The following is a 20,313-nucleotide window of genomic DNA, read 5'->3' on the forward strand; positions in this document are numbered from 1 at the left end:
GATTCACAGAAGTTCTTCCCAAATACAAAAGCTGCGCTATAGCTAACTGATGACACTGAGAGACAAGACTTTACTTCTAACAACTTTTTAGCCCCTCACCCGTTCATTCCTTTGACTGTGGTGGATGTGCCACATGCCCGGGGGAGAAAAAGCAAGCAGACACTCTAATTTTAAACTTGCACTGTAAAGCACTTTCAAAATAGTAAGAGTTGAGCTGCATCTCAGACCTGACTTTCCTGCTCAATCCATTCCCCAGGACCCCTCTCTCCCGCTCCGAGTCCGGGTCGGTCGGGCGCCGGTGTCTGAAATCGCACCGCACAGTTTATTGCGAAGCTGAGTGGGTGGGTCCACGCGCACACCCAGACTCCGGCCAGGACGCCGAGCCCGGAGCTCCGCGTCGCGCGCCTGGATCTCGGTCCCGCGCCCTTCGCCCGGCCTCACCACAAATCCCAGTTTGAAAGAAAACTTCACGAGGCCGAAATGAACCTCCCCTGGTCGCTGCAATTCTTCCTTTCGAGCCGGCAGAAAACGTGAGATTTATTACGATTCGGGGGGGAGTGGATGGGGGAGGCTGCCGGGGCACTCTCGGAAGCGCGTTACCTGGTCCCCAGCACTCCCCGCCCCGGCTTGGGGGGCGGGGTCCGCCGTCCGGGGGCGCCCGGCCAGGGGCGACGCGGCCCGGCGCGCGGGTGGGCGCGAGGGAGGGCGCGCGTCGCGGAGCCGCCGGGGCAGCACTTGTCCTGTAATCGATTGCCGAGCGCGCCGAGCGGCCCAGCGCGCAGAGACGCGCACACGCGCCTCGCCAGCCCGCGCGCACACACACACACGCACACACAGGCACAAGCTCCCGGGCCCCACACACACGCGCGCGCGCGCACGTCCGCCCGCGCCCAGGGCCCCGCCGCCCGCCGCCAGCCCGCCCTCCGCCCGCGGGCGTCTGCGCGAGCCCGGCCGGCGGGGGAGATGTGCTCTGGCTCCGGCGGATCGGTTTCTCGGGGTTTGACCATCTGTCCCGGGCTAACCCTGCTTCTCGCTGAAGATGGAGGAAGTAAAAACAGGATTACCCTTAGCTACAGATCCACTGCCTTAGTTTCCACCACCAACTGCAGTGCACAAACACACGTTAGGCACAGGGAAGAAAGAAAGAGAGAGGACACACTAACAGTAAACACAAACAAAAGGGTGATGGGATTATTTTACTGCATGCACTGCTGAGGTAAATCTCCGCTTGGCTTTTACGTGGTGAAGAACAGCTCTTGTTTTATTTGTCTTCTGATTCATAGATTATATATAAATATGTGTATCTGATTTGCAAGGTGGGGGGAGTGTTTTCAAAGTTAAGTGTAATTATATAGCATCTCGTTTTGCACCGTGATGTGATCAAATGACTTGTTGCTGTTAACCAGTAATAATAAGATATAGATACTACAGATATTTTTTCTCTGGGAGGGATGCATTGTGGTTATGATTAGGATAATGATTTCTGTACAGGACGCTCAGGGAATCGGGTTGAAGATGATGTCTTCTGCCTTAATTTATCGTCCCCTGCTTGTGATCTGTTTCTGGGATGTTAATCGATTAATCAGTTCTCATCTCTATAGCTGTCATGGATTTGGACTTGTTTTGCTTTGTTTTAACTGGAATTCCAAGAAAGGTGGGGTAGCCTGGAATAAATTGCAGCTGTGTTTCTATCCCAGCTATAAGGGAATATCCAAATCCTGTTGGAATTAAACAACAACAACAAGCTGGTATGACAGTAAAAAGGCAGCAGTTAAATCACTTTGACAGGTTCTGGTGTGGGCGAAAGAGATGGACTTAAGATTTAATTTATTATTACTATTTTGCCAAGGGCGAAAAGCAGTCCTGTGAAGTTGGCCTAGGTTCTTTGCTGGGTTCCCCCTGACTGTCCCTCCCCTATCCACCACCCCCCCTCTTCTTTCAGTTTTCTTGTCTTAGCTTTTGGTCGATTCTTAAGGAACCGGTGGATCAAGTTTTTTCTCTTCTTGTTAATCGCATTGCTGTAGCACTGACTGACCTCTCTCTCTCTTTTTTTTCCTCTTTCCTGAAAGTACGTGGTGCCATTCCTGAGTGACTTTTCCTACTAGACCATCCCAAAGGGACGAGGGGGAGGGGTGAAGGAGGAGGAGGTGGTGGTGGAGGAGAAGGGGGGTGTTCCTTCTCTCTCATTTCTTGGTTTTGTTTATCAGCCGATCTGTTTGCTGGATTTGGGCTCGGAATGACCCACCTGTAAAGTGCTTTTCCTTCCTCCTCGCCTTGAACTCTGCAGGGGGCTTGGCTTGGAAGGGGCAAGGGAGGGAAAGAGAGAAGGGGGAAACACAAAAAACTTCTTTCTTTCTCTCTCCGTTTATCTTCAGCTCGACATTGTCACCTCCTCTTTGAGGGGTTAGAAGAAGCTGAGATCTCCCGACAGAGCTGGAAATGGTGATGAATCTTTTTTAATCAAAGGACAATTTCTTTTGTATGTACATTTCGTTTCTCTTTCTCCTTTTCTTTCTTTCCTTCTCTGAGGGTTAATAATCTTTTCATTGATGGGGCAGACTTCTTTCGCTTCTCCCTGACGTTTCTTTCTTAATATGTGTGTGTTAAATGTGTACATTTTTAAAGAGATAAACTCATTTGTAAAATATCCGAAGAAACTGCTCCCCTTTTAAACTTTATGGATGCCTTTCTTTAAAGCCTTATGTAATCATAATTTGCAAGAATTTGGTAACAGTACAGCAGGTTGAAATTTAAGTGCTGTGTAGTGACTGAGTTGGGAATTTGATCTGATTATTCCATAAAGAAGAAAAGTTTTTTTTGGGGGGTGGGGGGGTTGGTAGGGAGGGTAGTGGTGAAGAAGGAGAGGGGAGGGAGAAGGGAAGTGGTTTTGGAGACAAGAAGTGAAGCTGCCTGTTTTCCAGTAAGTAATGGAGAAATTCCAGGAGCCAGGGCTAAATATACTTGGCGATCAATACAGAAATGGCTCATTGTGAATAATTTAGCTGCTGGTGCAGTGAGAGTTTTGAAACTAAAGGCAAAAAGGACCAGGGCCAAAGGAAAAAAAAATAAGTAAAAATCATCTCAGGACATGTCAATTCTTTAAACTTTTTTCTTCAAAGAATACAGTTAGCTTATCGATCTTTTCATTATGTGGAATCAAAGCTAGGGGGTGTCATCTCATGCAATTTATTTTTGTTTCTGAGAATTAAGTTCTTGTTTTGTGTCATTGGTGCATGAAAATAATTCCCCAAACTTTACAAAAGTGATCCCCTTCCCCACAGCAAAAAGTGTATGAATTTTTTCCAATTGGAATATATTAAGTAGGCTCGGTATTAGTAGCCAACTATGGTCTGGCAGTAAATTAAGGTTATATTGAACAGGTGCTCACACAGAACTTGGGGCTGGCTAAAATGTCAATACAAGCCGGGCAGTTGGGTAACTGCTGCAGAAACCTTCCAGAGGTACTTGGGCACGAAGTTGTTTTGTTTTGTTTTTCCTCTGTTTGTTTGTCCTCCCCCCTCCCTTTTAGAACATGATGAACCAACTTGCAACAATTGTGAATAGAGCTATCTGTATACTCGGAAAGTCCTCAGACTGCAGCTTGATTGTAGGAAGTAGTGAATGGTAAAATACTTCAGTCCCAGTTAAAGCGGGCACATTTGAGGTGTATCCCCTTCCTCTTTTTTTTCCCTCTAAACTGAGTAAATTCTGATGAAAAGAGTCATTACTTTCTTGATACAGCCCATCTCACAGCACACTTATCTTTCCTATCCTATCTCCAGCAGGAATCAGATCATTTGCAGAAAGAGTTCAGTGACTTGCAAATGAGCACATGCAGTACACCATAGTATGTTTCTTGGGCACAGGTTGCAGCCGCAGCAACGTGGGCTAACTGCTTGGAGCTTCAAATAAGTTAAGCATTTAATGGCAGAGACTGAAAGGAATCCTTGTGTTAAGGGTATAATCTTTTGCATTGCAGCACTGCACGTTGACTATGGAAACAGAGGCTATTGATGGCTATATAACGTGTAAGTATTCGTTTTCATTCATCTGTTATTGGTAAAAAAAAGCATGTTTGTTACCTGTATTTTAACTTCTGAACTGGAAATTTTTATCAAGAATTGAATACTCTTACTATCTGTTTACAGTTTCACCTTGTAAATGAGTTTGAGAAAATAACAGGAAAGTGAAATAAGAAGGAACTATAGATACATACTTGCCATATTAAGGATATTATTTAAGTCAGTAATAGTTTAGCAGATCAAAACTTTCCTACTTGATTTTTTTCACTTAAGTTTAGACTAGGTTGGGTTACATATATGTCTACTAATATGGCATGCACTAAATATTTAGTACTCTGTAACCTAATTTTTCAGACACACAATGTGAAAGAGAATTAGCTCACTTACGTTGACTTTTTTTTTTAGCAAACTCTCAAACTTCCAACTCTCTGGCCAACCTTTTAGAAATACTCATTAAAAATACTGTGTGCTTAACGATCAAGTTAAATGTTAAAGGAAAATTTTTTTCAAGTAGAAGATACTTTAGAAATTAACTACTCCATTTGTCCTTATTTTACAATTAAGATGAATGTGGTAATGAAATTTTGTAAATGTTTTATTGTGTGCTGGTTGTGGCTTTTCATCATTTCATTCATTTATTATATATTTCTAAATAATTTTTCCTTATAGTTTTTTGAGGGAAAAATGTATTTCATTAAAATTTCAAGACTATGCATGCTTTTGCATATATGATTACAAAGTTGGTAATTAGATTTTAGGTGACAGTGAATAGAGACCAAAAGATTTTATTTTGTGAAAACAGGTGACAATGAGCTTTCACCTGAAAGGGAGCACTCCAATATGGCAATTGACCTCACCTCAAGCACACCCAATGGACAGCATGCCTCACCAAGTCACATGACAAGCAGTAAGTCTTCATTTTATGATTTTTTTTTCCTATTTCTCTAGTGATAGACTTGAATTTGTTAGGTCTGTAGGGTCCACTCACAGGGTGTAGCTGCTGCTATAGATTTTGCTAAAGAAAGAACAACACAGATTTATTCCTGCTCATTTTGGTATCATAAAACATGAGCCTCCTTACTAGTCTGAACTATCCCAAGGTGGCATTTGGGAGCTGGTGCTTACCTGTATCAGGTAAGAAATGTTAGGCTTTGCTGGTTATTCTTTTGTTTTGCCAGGTTTATGACGATTTATTTTTTGTTGGTGAGTGAAAAAAATACGGAAACATTACTTCACAGTAAAAAAAAAAAAAAAGAAAAGGAAAAAATTCTCTTCTATTGCCTTGGCACAAAGCTAATATGTTAGTGGTAGAATCGTAGTGTTAGTTGCTTTTTAAAGAAAACGTGAGTTTCTCCTCCAAAGCATTAGAAGTAATATGTGACTGAAAATTTGTAGAACTCATTTACATCTATTTCTCTGACAAAGTGAAAGCATTTTGTTTTAGGCTGTCAGAAAAGAACTGAGAAAATTTGGAAGGATGTTTTGAACTTGCTGGAATAGTTTTGGCTACTATTTTTGATAGAGTCATTCTTTATATCAAGATATAGCAAACATTGTTTTTGTGTAATAAAAAAGCAACTTGCATGCTTGTCAGTGACAGAAGATAAATACTTTATTAAGGATTTGGTTTGTTTTCTCTTAATTATGATGTTTCATAAGTTGTCAAGTGCAAATGCTTTATTACTCCTACTTAATTTGAAATCTTCTGTTTTCCTTTTACTTCTGATATGTGTTATATTCTTATGTAGAAAGGACATCTGACTTCCATCTAAATGCAGTTTAATTTAAAAGCTTTCTATTTGGGTGACATGTGAAGGAAAGGCATTTTCTTTTCTTTTTAAAGAAGATTTAATAATAAGAAAACTGAATCATATGAATTCTGAGCATATTCTTAATATATTAATTCTGATTATCCTGAGAGAACAAATTTTTCTTTCAACTTCCCTCATAGCTTTCAAACCTTGAGTTTGTTGTAAAGTTACTAGCTTCATAGGTAGTTAAGTCTTCTGAATTATAAGCAACGGTATATAGAGTACTGGTAAATACATTTTGCAGTTTGTTATCTTTAAGTGTCTCTAGCTATTGACTTGAAAGTTTGAGCTGTATGAACTTGCTTTACTTTTTTAAAAAGTTTTCTTTGTTTTTATTAATGGGAATCACTTCCTAGGAAGATTTCATTCTAGAAGCAGTCACTGAAATTCCTTTATCACATAGGAAGAGAAATTAATAGTAAGAGAATATATATTAAATTATAGTGCTAATCTCTTGTAATGGATCTTGTAGCATTAATTAATTTTTTTGCTAGTTGACTGTTAATTTGATAAAAGTTACATACTGTTGCAATATAGGGAGAATAATTTTTACATTTTAACATTTAATGTGACTAGGTCCTTGGCAGAATAGATTTTTATTTTTCAGATAATTTTCATTTAATTTCCTAAAGCATAAAGATAGATTGATATGCAGTTTCTGTTAGCTTAATATTAGCTTAATATTGTCTTTAGAAACGTTGAGGATAAGGGGTAGGTAATAATAGGTAATCAGACTTTGTTATCCCTGAGCCACCACTAGAATATCAACAGGGAAATGCTTGTTAATTAGATCCTTTATTTGCGAATTTGATTTTGGTTTTGAAGTGATCCTTTCTATAAGGCAGTTCACTCATTTATTTTGAATAAACATTGCAGAGTTGTAGACACGATCAATTTGGACAAATAAGAACTGTGCTTTTGACATTTGAGTTTTTCTCACCCAACAACAGTAAAATTATGTTTGGTAAAGAGGTTTTGTTTTGTTTCTTCTTTTTTTAAACTTACTAGCCTGTGGCAATTCCATCTTAGTAGAGTTTTTGGCTAAGCTGCATGTGTTTTCATGTTCTTTTCCAAAGAGTTGCAGGTTAAATATTTTGGCTCTCACTTCAGAGCTGTCTGTTGCATCCTTTACATAGCCTCTATTTACAGTATCTAGGTTACCCACTTAGGTGTTAGATGGAGAAGATACCCATTTTTCCTCTCTTTTAGATCTAGGAGAATATCAGCATTTTAGATTGCCAAAGCAAATAGCACTAGAGAGGGACTCTTGTCTGTTAATTAGAATAAGAAACCTGTAGTTGGTCACTCAGATGTTTTTCTATGACTTGGAATAATGATTTGTACATTTGCGACTTGGCAAATCACTTGTGGCCGAGATCAGTAGTTTACCTAAATCTCTTTGTATGTGTTGCTGACTTTATTCTATGAAAAGATCTTATTTATTTTCTGCATTTCTTTAATATCTTCAAATAGTCTTCCTAAAGGGCTGTGACTTCCAGAAGCAGAATTGCAATTTTGATTGAAAGTATTAGAGCTGAAAGTAAATGTGAAAACCTGTATAGATAGAATAAGATAGGCTCCATAGCAGTAAGGCGGGGACAGGAATATATGTGTAAGAGGTGAAAAGTTATTTTAAAACAGTTTAAAAAACAAGAGAAATAGAATCTTTGATTTTTATGAGATAACTAACGTCCTAGCAGTAAAGTAACACTGCCATGTGAGAACCCACTTATTTTCACTGTAGGAAAGTAGTCAGTTGTATTCTGAGGTCATAGTCATTTGTTTGGGTTATTTGACGACTATTCTAAGATGAAGGGTACCTGTGCAACTTGCTGCCAGCTATTGTGTAAAAAGTAATGACAGCAGCTATCATTATTTGACAGTGCTAGAAGAGAGCATCGGTGACTTGGGAGAGAACTAAAAATGTACAATGCCTGACAGTCTTTGGTTTTAAAATTTAGCATGTAAGATAATCTTAAAAAGATGTGAGAGGTATTCCTGAACTTAACATTCTGTAATGACTACTTCCTATGTTTTTGAGTGAATTTTCTTAGAGAAATTTAGACTTTTTCTTCTAGAATGACGATCTCTTTGATAAGAAGATGGGCATTGTTGCCTGAGATCATTAGTGTACATATTGAGTCTGCTGACAATCTCCTGTGTCAGGGATGACAGTCTGTGCCTTGATGGCTACTGGAAATACACAGTGTTAAGTGATTTTAAAAATAGAATCTGGAAGTTAAGAATCTGAGACAGACAACTCAGACAGAACAATATAAAAATAATCCATATTGTATTTCGGCCCATCGGATGAGACTTTATTTTGTGATTCCTTCTGTCTCTGGGTTAGCTCATTTCCAGTTCTTGTATTCTTGTTTCCGTATTGTTTTCAGAGTATTCTGTAACTGCTGCTGAGTATTTTGAAAGGGTTTCAAGGTTCAAAAAATTGTAATTAATCCTATTTTCCTTATCATTGTCTACTTTTATAATGCCAGTAAATAAATTTTCTTTGGAGATAGCTAATGGTGTGAAAGTGCGTTGTGACACAAATTTTTTTCCTATTACTTTAAAACTTTTACATGGATCCACTTTGCAGTCAATGCCATTTATCAGTCAGTTTGATGGCCAAGTGGCATGTGTGGAATTGGAAGAAGTAGTAATTCTAGTTTTACAAGACTCTGACCAATAATCAGGTCAGCGAATCTAGTTTATTCTTTTCGGAGTGCTTCACATTTATTTATTTTTTTTCCTTAGCTGGTTTCCATTTTTAGAACCTTGTGAAGTGTAAGTATATTATGGTTTCTGTTTTTCCTGTGTGGAAATGGAGGCTTGAAGAAACCGGTTGTCTTCTGAGGTTCCTTACGAAAAGGATGAAGTTGTCAGGATTGGGACACTGATACTACCTTGTGGATTAGTTAGATCACTGATATCTGTAAAATGTCATTATCTCAGGGTGCCCACCAAGTCCAAAACTGACCCATGTTTTAGTGTCAAAAACAGTATTACAGGAGTAGAATAGGGTTATTATGAGGGTGGAGTGATAACAGATAATCTTGTTAAGGAGATGCTCTATTGCACTTTTAAAAATATGGCTTGTATCTTGAGACTCACCAGCTTTCTGAGTTGTCTTCTGTAGCTTAGCTTGGCAGTCACCCTTGGTTGGATTTCCACAGGACACACCCTAATATAACACCAGGTGGAATTGATGTAAAAGCTCATTCTGTTTTTCAATTGTAGTACTTAGTTTTGTATATATACGCAACATACCTTAACATTTAGTTTTTACTTGTTAGGAAAATTTTTTTAAAAGTTTGACTTAATTTCTTTATAGCTATCAGCAGTGTCATGGCCATGTACCAAAAGAAGAAAAAAAAAAAAAGAAACTAAAGGAAGTATGTATGAGCAGGGAATTAACAGCAAAATTGCTGTATTTTTTTTTTTTTTCTTTACTCCTCATTCTGCCTCCTCCCCATCTTTTAAGTCTGCTTTGAAATAAGAATAAATGTCTGTCTTGGAGAAACAAAATAGCTCACTGTAGAAGTGTTGTTTTTATTGCCTCTATCTTTGTCTAAATTTGTCTTCAATGAAAATACACTGAAAACAGTGTAACATGATTGATTAGGTTCTTTTGGGACTCTTCCTTCAAGCTGTCAGGAATTCAGATCTGTGGGTCCCATGCTCTTCTCTCCTCACTTTGAATATCAATATATTTTGATTTTATAATGTTCTAAAAGATCAGTAGCCATGTGACAATCCTAAAATGAGGTAGACCATGTTGTTTTTCTTTGCCTTTTTCCTTTATATCTGTTTATATGAACAGATATAAGTATATTTTATACTTAGTGATCTGGTAGTAGTTTCCTTTTATGAATTAATCAGGCTCAGGAATCTCTGTTGAAATAGATCAAGAGTATTTAGGAACTATTTCTCTTTATTATAAATGCTTAATCGCACTGGAGTGAGAAGGAGAAGGGGAGTATAGTTTATTGAGTATACATAGGATGCCTAGTGCTGTATACCAAGTGCGTCCCTCTTATTTCACTTAGTCTCCACAATAGCTTTGTGAGGATACTCCGCTTTACGATACCAAAACTGAGGCTTAGAAATAATAGATTGCAGGTGGTTAAAAATATGGGCTTTGGAGTTATACATGGCCTTGTTAGAATTCATACTTCACCACTGATTTGCTGTGTGATCTCAGTCATCTTACTTCACATCTCTGAGCTCCAGTTTCCTTATCTGTAGCATGGGGATAAACAATCCTTACAGCGGTGGACTGTTCAGTCGCTCTGTCGTGTCCAACTGTTTGCGACTGTTAACGAGGTTTAAATGAGGCAATATATACAAAATACTTAGCACACTTCCTGGCGCATGTTAACATCTAATAAATAATCACTGCTCTAACACTCAGAGCAGGCACATTACTTTTGCACCAGTCCATGATTCATAAGAAAGTTTTTTTTTCAAACCCACGTTTGTTTGAAATGGATTTTTTGCTGTTTCCATTTTATTCCAGAGGTCCATGGAATAGAAATAGGCATTTCTAATAATTTAGGGTAAAAGTGGAAGGGAAAAAACCCTTTGTTATTTACAGGATCTGTGACGATTTGGGTTAGAAAGAAGTAGAATTCGTCTGTATGGCAGAATTTTTTTTTTATTGGGCTTCAGTGTTCCTGAGCAGTTTCATGTTTTTGATTACATGTCAAGAACATCATTGCTCAGCATTGTTACTATAAAGACACCAGTTATTAAGAGTAGAAAACGTCCTCTTAATAGAGTAACCTAGCCATATCTAGCGGAGAAGGCAATGGCACCCCACTCCAGTACTCTTGCCTCCATGGATGGAGGAGCCTGGTAGGCTGCAATCCATGTGGTCACTAAGAGTTGGACATGACTGAGCGACTTCACTTTCACTTTTCACTTTCATGCATTGGAGAAGGAAATGGCAACCCACTCCAGTGTTCTTGTCTGGAGAATCCCAGGGATGGGGGAGCCTGGTGGGCTTCCGTCTATGGGGTCGCACAGAGTTGGACACAACTGAAGTGACTTAGCAGCAGCAACAGCCATATCTAGAATTAGTTTTTTTCCTTTGAAAATCTGTATCTAAAATTTCAGCTCATTTGTTGATTGTGGTAGAACCATAAATTCTCATTTGATGATACCTGATCAAGCTGTAGGCCTGATTGTTGTTAACTGTGCATTTTGAGGGTAATAGTTTAGGTGTTTTAAATTTGAGGTCAACTAAAAATATAATTATCACTTACAGGCATTTGACACGTTGCTATATTGTTCTAACTGATTAATTCGGCAAATATTTGTAGGCAGTCTTTTATGTGTCATACACTGTAGGGTAGATTCAGAGGTGAATGGTACACTATTCTTGTCCTCCTGGAGCTCGTATTCTAATTTAAAAAGACATCTAAACAAGGCAGTATTCTGTGATAAGCTCAGTGTTCTTATTATTATGGAGAGCAAGGAGTGGTACTGGTTTGGGAAGACTTCTTGGAGGGAGAGGCTCTTTAAGCTGAGATTTACTAAATGAATAGGATTTAGGAGAGAAGCAGAAGGCTTGTTCACCAATGAACCCACAATGGGAACTGAGAAATAACATGATTATGTTCTGGGAAATAAAGCAGATTGGTATCTGTGGAGTGTGAAGTTGGAATCTTGGAATCTGAGGCCTGAGATGACTCTGGAGAATTCATCAGGGCAAGATAATGGAGTATCTTATATAAGAGAAAACTTGAATTTCATTTTTAGGGGAGCACAAGGTTTAAACAAAGCTGATGACTTCAGTCTTCTTATTGACATGGATCATACCAGCTATAATAGGGGTAAAAATATTTTAGATGGGAACCAGTCCAGAGGCAGGGACTTCTCTAACAGGCTTCTGTAGTGATAAATGAAAAGTCATGAGAGCTAGTGGTAGTGCATGTAATAAGGAAGGGAAGGATTGGGGAAATAATAGCTTAAAGTGGACAGCACTTGGATAGAAGGGTTAAGGAGAGGAGAAATTTCATGATGATGATCTCTAGATTATTGGATAGATGGAGTAGGTTCCATCAGGGAAGATAGGAAACAGTGAAGCAGGTTTCCAGGATAAGATTTAGTTTAGTTTAATTCTGTATACAGAGTGTTTGAAGCACCTGTGGAATTTGGGAGAGGCTAGTAATCAGGCAGGAGGATAGATTAGACTGTGTGAATTTTCCTAATTAGTGAAATCTAATATGTAGCTTGTGAGTTTGTTACTTTTCCTCCTGTATTACCTTAACAATAGTTTAGTATTTCTTAAAAAAAAATTCTTTCCTAAGTAATTCTCAACATTTCATCATTGACCATATTTTCCCAACTGCCCCCCTAAAATAGAAATTCTGTATTGAAACACATGAGCATAGGTTTTAATGAACTCTTTTTGCTTAATGGAGTCCTTTTATGCTAGTGTCTGAAGTTGGACTAAGGGCTTCCCAAGTGGTTCAGTGGTAAAGAATCCACCTGCCAATGCAGGAAACATGGGTTTAATCCCTGGGTTGGGAAGATCCCCTGGAGGAGGAAAATGGAAACCCACCCCAGTATTGTTGTCTGGAAAATTCCATGGGCAAAGGAGCCTGGTGGGCTGCAGTTCTTGGGGTTGCAAAAAATTGGACACGACTGAGTGATGGAGCACACACGCACGCAGAAGTTGGGTTAGTTGTTGTGACTGACTCTTGATTTTTAAGCAAAACATGCTAGCTTTTCAGCTTCAAATTTTGTGGTATATATAATATCATAACTTTGATGGTTACATATTTTTAAAAAATCATAAGGCTAATGTACACCATATACTCTAAGTCCTCTACCGTAATGGTTTGTTTTTATTCTGTAACCTCTTTCTCATCTGTAAATATATAGTTTAAAACATGAAGAAAGATTTGTTAAAAAGTACTAGCCAGTTCTGCTATGTTACTAGCTAAAGAATATCATGATTTTAAGCAAAGCCTTTTTGAAAACTTTGTGATAAATATGCAACATGATATATATCATTTGAAAATTATTTGGTATCAGTTCAGTTCAGTTCAGTCGTGTCCGACTCTCCGCGACCCCATGAATCACAGCACGCCAGGCCTCCCTGTCCATCACCAACTCCCGGAGTACACTCAAACTCATGTCCGCAGAGTCGGTGATGCCATCCAGCCATCTCATTCTTGGTCGTCCCCTTCTCCTCCCGCACCCAACCTTTCCCAGCATCAGAGTCTTTTCCAGTGAGTCAGCTCGTCGCATGAGGTGGCCAAAGTATTGCAGTTTCAGCTTTAGCATCACTCCTTCCAATGAACATCCAGGTTGTTTTAAAGTTTATGATATTGTGCTTCTTGGAGTAAAAGAATGTAGGGGGAAATGTGTGGTATAGAATACATCTTAATCTGTTTCCTCAAAATATATATTATAGAACTCCGTCTTAGAAATGTAAGCTCTAATTACCCAAGACATCATGAAAATTCAAGTGAATGTTAATGATGAAAAGAACTTCATCTAGATTTCCTTTATGTAGAGATTCAGAACTCACTATAGAGACATTATTGTCTTTCAATTGTTGATCCAACAAACTTTTATTAATGCTTTTTTGTGTAATGCACTGCTGATGCTCGGGCGTCAAAAATAAGTTAGGGATCTTTTTAGGGGAGGATGTTATCTTTCAAGGTCCAAATGAATTCATATTTTATTTGTGATACTAATGATCCTCTTGCATTTAGAACCAAATAAGTGTGATGTGCTCACCATGATTTATATTGATTGTCGATAAACTGCTTCTCACCTTTTATGCCTGAGAATTCTTCAAAAGTATATAAACCTGAAGATGCACAATGAAACAAAGGTGAAATTACAGCAAGCTTCTAAAATATATTCCCACTGGAAACCATTTCCTCAAGAAATTTTTTTATAATCTAATATTTGGTTCTCAGCCTTGTAACTTCCAAAACTTGATTAGTGGCACACATAGAGTAATTCTGTATCTCATGGTTGACTCACATTAAACAAGTTTACAAAGTTGATGTTTAAAATTGGAATGCCAATTTATGTCTGTGTTTTCATTAAAAATAAACCTCCAGCTATTGTAGGATCTTGATCACTCCAGTTGGCTTGACCAAATCATTTTTTTCTTGTGAACTGACTTATATAGGTAAAGCAACAAAAGTCATTTGGTTAGCAAGGAATCCAAACACAGGGAGTCAGTTATATCATTCAAGTGTTTAATGGCATCAGACTAAGAGAGTCTAATACGTTCAGCCTCACAGTAGAGATAGCATTGCCATTTGGATCATTATGGTTGAAGTCTTCTGTGTAGTTCCTTCTTCCCTAAATGGACATAAATTTAGTTTCCCTAGATATAGGCTGAGCAAAAATACTTTTGAGTCTTTTTTTTTTTTTCTTGACTTCCTTGGCTAAATCCTCCAGATTCAGTTTTTGACTTATACATGTAAAAAGGTTATAACCAATTCTTGCTAGCCTAGGACCCATTCGTTTTCTTTAGTGTACATTTTACATTTCTGCTTAGGCTTGTTAAATGTTGATTTTATAGCCTAACTCTATGAAAGCAATCTTATAATACTATAAAGGATATCCCAACTACTATTACCATAAATTCAAACTCCATTCACAGAAATGTTGATGCGTGATGTGGTCAGCCATTTAAGAGGTTTTAATATCTGCTTTAGATGAAGATACGACTTCCCTGGTGGCTCAGACAGTAAAGCATCTGCCTATAATGTGGGAGACCCAGATTCAAACCCTGGGTTGGGAAGATCTCCTGGAGAAGGAAATGGCAACCCACTCCAGTATTCTTGCCTAGAAAATTCCATGGGCAGAGGAGCCTGGTAGGCTACAGTCCATGGGGTCACAAAGAGTCAGACACGACTGAATGACTTCACTTTCACTTTTAGATGAAGCTAGGAATACTTACCTGAGAAAGACATCTATATTAGCTGGGGTCTTGGAGGGCTACTAGTTTATAGATCAGGAGAAATAAACGTCACACTAGTTTCATGAAATCTTGGAAGTAGTTCAACCACAGCAAATGAGATTTTATAGAAAATTATAGTATTTTAGGTTAGTTAATAGGGAAGCCTGTCTTAATTACTGAGTGTAAATTTAAGAATATTTTTTCAAAGCACACAGCTTTATTTTGGGGCTGTACATTGATTATAAAGAAGTTAATTAGAGATTTTCCAGATGTGAATCTCTTCAGAAAATGGCAGTTTCTTATCTGTGGATTGGCCAAAAAGTTCATTAGGCTTTTTCCTTAAGATGTTACGGAAAAATCTAAGTGATCCTTTTGTCTTACCTAATATTCTTTATTCCCAGTATACCGTATCATAGTGGGTCATTGTAGGAATCCAGTAATTTTTTGTTGAATTTAGGAACTACTTGTGAGTAGCATATTGCATATGTGTATTTAAATAATGTGTTTCTGATCTGTTTGAGGAAATTTGGAAAGTTGATTTCTTAGATGTTGAAATAATTCTAAAATTCCATCTTGTTATTTTCTTTGTTAGGATATGTATTTATACCATGTCTCAGTCTCAAAATGATTTTGTAATCTTCAGATCAGATCCAGACTGATGATCTTCAAGATTCTAAACATCTTTTAAGTTTTCTGATTCCATACTGTTCATATTCAGTAGAATCCAAGTTAGTGTAAATGTTTCCATGAATATTTTATAGTCATCTTCATCGTCTTCATTACTAATATCTTTATATGGCATATTTAGAGTTTATAGATTTCAAGCCACGTTCTTATAATTTTAGAATCAGTTCTCTATCACTTATTTAAAACTGCATGTACAAAATGGAATGCTTCAATTAACTTTTCTTATGCTCTCCAGATATTTTGAGGGGCATATAATTAATCAGTGTAAAGTCACGTTCTAATAAATTAACATTCTGGGTGTCTGCACCTTTGACATTTTTGTCATTGCTCTCTTATTATCATGGAAGCTGTAGCTCTCCTTATACCTGACGGTGTCAACTTTACCTACCACTTACTGAGACATCAGTATGCAGGGCTTGGCCATATTTTGAAGTACTGGGAAACTGCTGTTTCTGTTGAATTTTTGGGTGAATTCTAAAGAGGAATTTTTATTATTGTTTTTTGTGACTATATAAAATATTCCCCGTAATGGTCGTTTTCATGAAGAGACTTGTTTCATTTTGTTGTTCAAAACAAACATTTTAACAAGTAATATTTACATATGAAAATATATTTCTAAGACATGTCTTTTAAGTCTTTTAATCAAACTTATGTCAATATCTTGGCTATTTAGATGGTCTGATGTAGATTGCTTGTTTTCAATACATTTGTTACCATTTTTGTTGGTGAAAAAACATTTATATACCTTTTAGGGTTGAAGGTTTATGTTTAATTCCTGATTGAAGTAGGTTCACTTATTTTTGCTAGAAATGATTGTCTACATCATCCAAATATCACTTAGAGCTTAGAATTTGGGCATTTAAGAATTTTTTTAGGTATTGTTAATAAGCAGGTAGTATCTAATCATTTCTAGGTACTGCTTGAAATTATAAATACTTAAAAACACTGATTCTAATGTAGCTTTGAATATATTATGTTGCTGAATGTTTGCAAAATGTTTTAAAGTGGTGATAGATTTTTTTTGAACATAATTGAGAACTAGAAAAAGAAATACGAGATATTTTCTGTGAGTCTGCTGCTTTTAAACCTCCGAAATATGAATTACACACTGCCATCTGTCTGAACTATGACAAATTAATGACCTAATGACAATTTTTGGATTTAGCTTTTTTGAAACAAAAGCAAACAAAAAAGGCACACCTCCTCCTCCCCAAGAAAACATAATGTAATATAAATTATCTTTATGTAAATTGTGCTTACCATAAGGCTATTTACATAAAATTTTTTTTTATGAATTTGAGTAGTTTTATTCTCACAGTTTGAGTACAATAACTGGTAATGAATTTAAAGATCTTTTTTTTTTTTAAAGCAAATCAGAGAAACTATAGTTAACTAAACTTTGCTTTTGTACAACTATATGTGCAAGAGAGTGCCATTTATGTTCTAAAAGCTTATGTGTGTGTAAAAACAAAGAATAAGGAAGGAAAGAAGGAAGGAAAGATCAGACTATTGATAGTGTTCACTTTGGGTTATGTGACAGCAAATAGGGTGTTTTATTATTCTAAATAGTTCTGTATTATTTGGATCTTTTATAAAAGATCTTTTACATGATGACAAATACAAAAGTTGGGGTATTGCAAATGCTGTCACAGACTTACTGGATATTATTTTAGATTTAGTCTGAGTGTATTTTCTTAATGGCTCTGATACAGTGGAATTTCCAAACAAAATTTCATGCTCTGAAATTTTTTGGGTGATATTCATTCAAAGCATGAGATACTATAAAGTAAATAATGTACCTTTAATTGTACTTCTGGCAATTGCCAGAACATGTAGCATTACAATGTCAGTAGAAATACATGTAGATATGTAGCATTATGATGCCAGTAGAAAGTTGAATAGAGTAAGTTAAAACTTATCCTTAGGTTTTCCCTTCTACCTTGTATATTACAATCAAGTTTCAGTTCAGTTCAGTTCAGTTGCTCAGTTGTGTCCGACTTTGCGACCCCATGAATCACAGCACGCCAGGCCTCCCTATCCATCACCAACTCCCGGAGTTCACTCAAACTCATGTCCACAGAGTCGGTGATGCCATCCAGCCATCTCATTCTCTGTCGTCCCCTTCTCCTCCCGCCCCCAATCCTTCCCAGCATCAGCGTCTTTTCCAGTGAGTCAACTCTTCACATGAGGTGGCCAAAGTATTGGAGTTTCAGCAATCAAGTTTACTTTTTTAAAAGACCCTTAGTCTCTTTTCATGTTCATCAATTTAAAATTCTGTTGAGTGTTGCTCTTTGCAAATGAAGAGTAGAGGTGTGAAGTATAGAGAACAGAGAAGAGAGCTAGTTAAAGAAAATATACCAGTGGTGAATCCTGAAGTGAGGGGTAAGCCACTGAACGGATTTAGCAGATCCAAGAGAAGAAATACACAAATGAAAAATAGGGTCTTCCCTTCCCTTTTTTCTTCTTTAAGAAACCATAAATAAATACCTGAATTTTTATACTTAAAGAAGTCACCTTCTGCTTGGATGAGGAAGAATGTAGCCATAAGATTAAGGTGGTTTCTGGTAGAAGATAAATATTGATGCTCGATAAAAAGAAGTGTAGTTTTTCAGATGTCTGAATGCCATTGAGTGAAAGATGGTGGTCGACCAGTTAGAAGAACTAAATTCCTAAGAGTATTAGACTAAAAAGATGGGAAGATTTTAGTAGTAGAAGCAGGTAGTACCTAGAATAGATTGTTTGCTGTTGTAAACCAGGGGTGTTACTGAGAGCCATCTCGGACTAATAATCTATTGTTTTTTTCTTTTACAAAAGTGACTGAAATATGTGCCATGTCTGAGAAGTATCTTTTGTTCCTAAATTATCATGGATGCAATAAATTTTGGTTTTATACCCCTGTTGCCTTTTTACTTCCCTTCAATGGGAAAGGACATTAGGGAGCTAGGGAGACGATAAGCCTGCCAGAAACATTAAGAAGTTTTTTTGCTTTCTTTCTTTTTACTCTCACGGGAGGTGACAATGAAGAAGGAACTTGATATTGAGCAGATGAGATAGGTTTTGCATCCAGTTTTTGTTCTCTGATCTCTCATTTTTCCATTTTCCTCCTGAAGTATCTAAGACTCAAGCACTGCTTCAAAAGACTTTCTTGAGATCATGCTCTGTCAGAGATTTAGAATTCCCAGATTAAATGTTCAGTTCAGTCGCTCAGTCGTGTCCGACTCTTTGCAACCCCATGAATCACAGCACGCCAGGTCTCCCTGTCCATCACCAACTCCCTGAGTTCACTCAAACTCATATCCATTGAGTAGGTGATGCCATCCAGCCACCTCATTCTCTGTCATCCCCTTCTCCTCCTGCCCCCAATCCCTCCCAGCATCAGGCTCTTTTCCAGTGGGTCAACTCATCGCATGAGGTGGCCAAAGTATTGGAGTTTGAGCTTTAGCATCAGTCCTTCCAGTGAACACCCAGGACTGATCTCCTTTAGAATGGACTGGTTGGATCTCCTTGCAGTCCAAGGGACTCTCAAGAGTCTTCTCCAACTCCACAGTCCAAAAGCATCAATTCTTCGGTGATCAGCTGTCTTCACAGTCCAACTCTCACATCCATACATGACCACTGGAAAAACCATAGCCTTGACTAGGCGGACCTTGGTTGTCAAAGTAATGTCTCTGCTTAACTGTTACCCACTGGAATACTCTTCTAAAATTAACCTTGTGATAAAAATTATCAGATGTGAGATGAAGTTTACACATGTATTATTGTTGAAGGGAGGATTTGCTAAGTCCATAAATAATGGAAACAAGATCAGGGTATATGTTTAACTGCCTTAAGAATAAATTAGATTTAAGTCTATTAAAAGTAATATATTTAAATAAAATATATTTAGACTATTCAGTAAAATATTTTAGACTATTCAGAGTGCTTTCACATCTAACATAAAATATGCTCATTAAAACTTGATCTTAATATTTATTTAAGCAGTCTCAGAGGAATCTCTTCTTCCTGGCATTACTTAAGCATTTTATTTGTTACTAGAAATCATGAACATATAGGTTTAAAAATACAGGTCTGGATGAATTTTCTTCTTTCCCTTCCTACGTAGTATAAAAAAAGTGAGCCTTGATATATATCAAATGTGTGACCTCTAGACAGATATTTCATCTCTTAGTGTTTCCGTTTGTAAAATAAGGATATTAATAATCTGCCTTGTCAGAGAAATGGCGAGCATTAGAAATAATATACGTAAAGTCTCCAGAATGATGACTGGCATGTGGTAAGCTAACTAGAATTGTGGCTATTATTTGATTGTTAGATAAAAAGAATATGAGAAAAAACTTGAATCAAATAACCAAGAAAAAGATCCCACATACATTTGTATCAATAGTCCTCAAAAGGCTGTGCTTTTCATCTGCCTTTAATCAACAACCATTTTTAAAAAAAGTAGTCCAAAGCTTTTGCCGATAAAATCCAAGATACACCTGCATCACTGGATGTTTTTTCTCTTCGTCTGTCTGAGTGCTGTTAGGTCGTCCTTGTTTGAAAAGAAATGTGTGTGCAGATAGATATGAGGCAATTATTAATTCTGTTGTATTCAAATCAATTACTAAAGAAATGAAACTGAAATTACCTGGTTAATGTGAATTACAAATAAACCTGTTCTGTTTGTGAGGGATGTAATTGAAATGATAATTATGCCATAGGAACACACTTCACTTGAGGATGGCAGTTCCAAAGATGTGTTTGGTGGCAGAATTTGACTGCAGAGTGTGCCTGTCTCCTGACCTGGCCCAGAGAGGGGTCTTGTTTACTTATTTACTAGATATGTTGGGGAGGGAATTCCCAGTGTGGTTCTGAAATT

The 20,313-nt window shown here is 37.5% G+C and overlaps 1 protein-coding gene across 7 annotated transcripts in view; it reads left to right on the plus strand.

Moving 5' to 3' along the window:
• The first annotated feature begins 227 nt into the window (after positions 1-227).
• Positions 228-20,313, plus strand: part of IKZF2 (IKAROS family zinc finger 2) — a 176,810-nt gene continuing 156,724 nt past the window's right edge. Inside the window, exons 1-4 of one of the 7 annotated variants that reach the window (XM_055396998.2) lie at positions 228-530; positions 2,376-2,479; positions 3,980-4,028; positions 4,825-4,929. In XM_055396998.2, coding sequence (XP_055252973.1) covers positions 3,995-4,028; positions 4,825-4,929 — 139 coding nt within the window. In that variant the 5' untranslated portion in view covers positions 228-530; positions 2,376-2,479; positions 3,980-3,994. Of the gene's footprint in view, positions 531-1,004; positions 1,217-2,375; positions 2,480-3,979; positions 4,029-4,824; positions 4,930-4,962; positions 5,157-20,313 lie in introns of those variants that run through there. The other 6 variants (XM_055396996.2, XM_055396995.2, XM_055396997.2 and 3 more) reach the window with 6 other exon arrangements.

Source organism: Moschus berezovskii, chromosome 2, assembly GCF_049115385.1.
Source record: "Moschus berezovskii isolate FMDL1 chromosome 2, NW_MosBer_1.0, whole genome shotgun sequence".
Classification (NCBI taxonomy): domain Eukaryota; kingdom Metazoa; phylum Chordata; class Mammalia; order Artiodactyla; family Moschidae; genus Moschus; species Moschus berezovskii.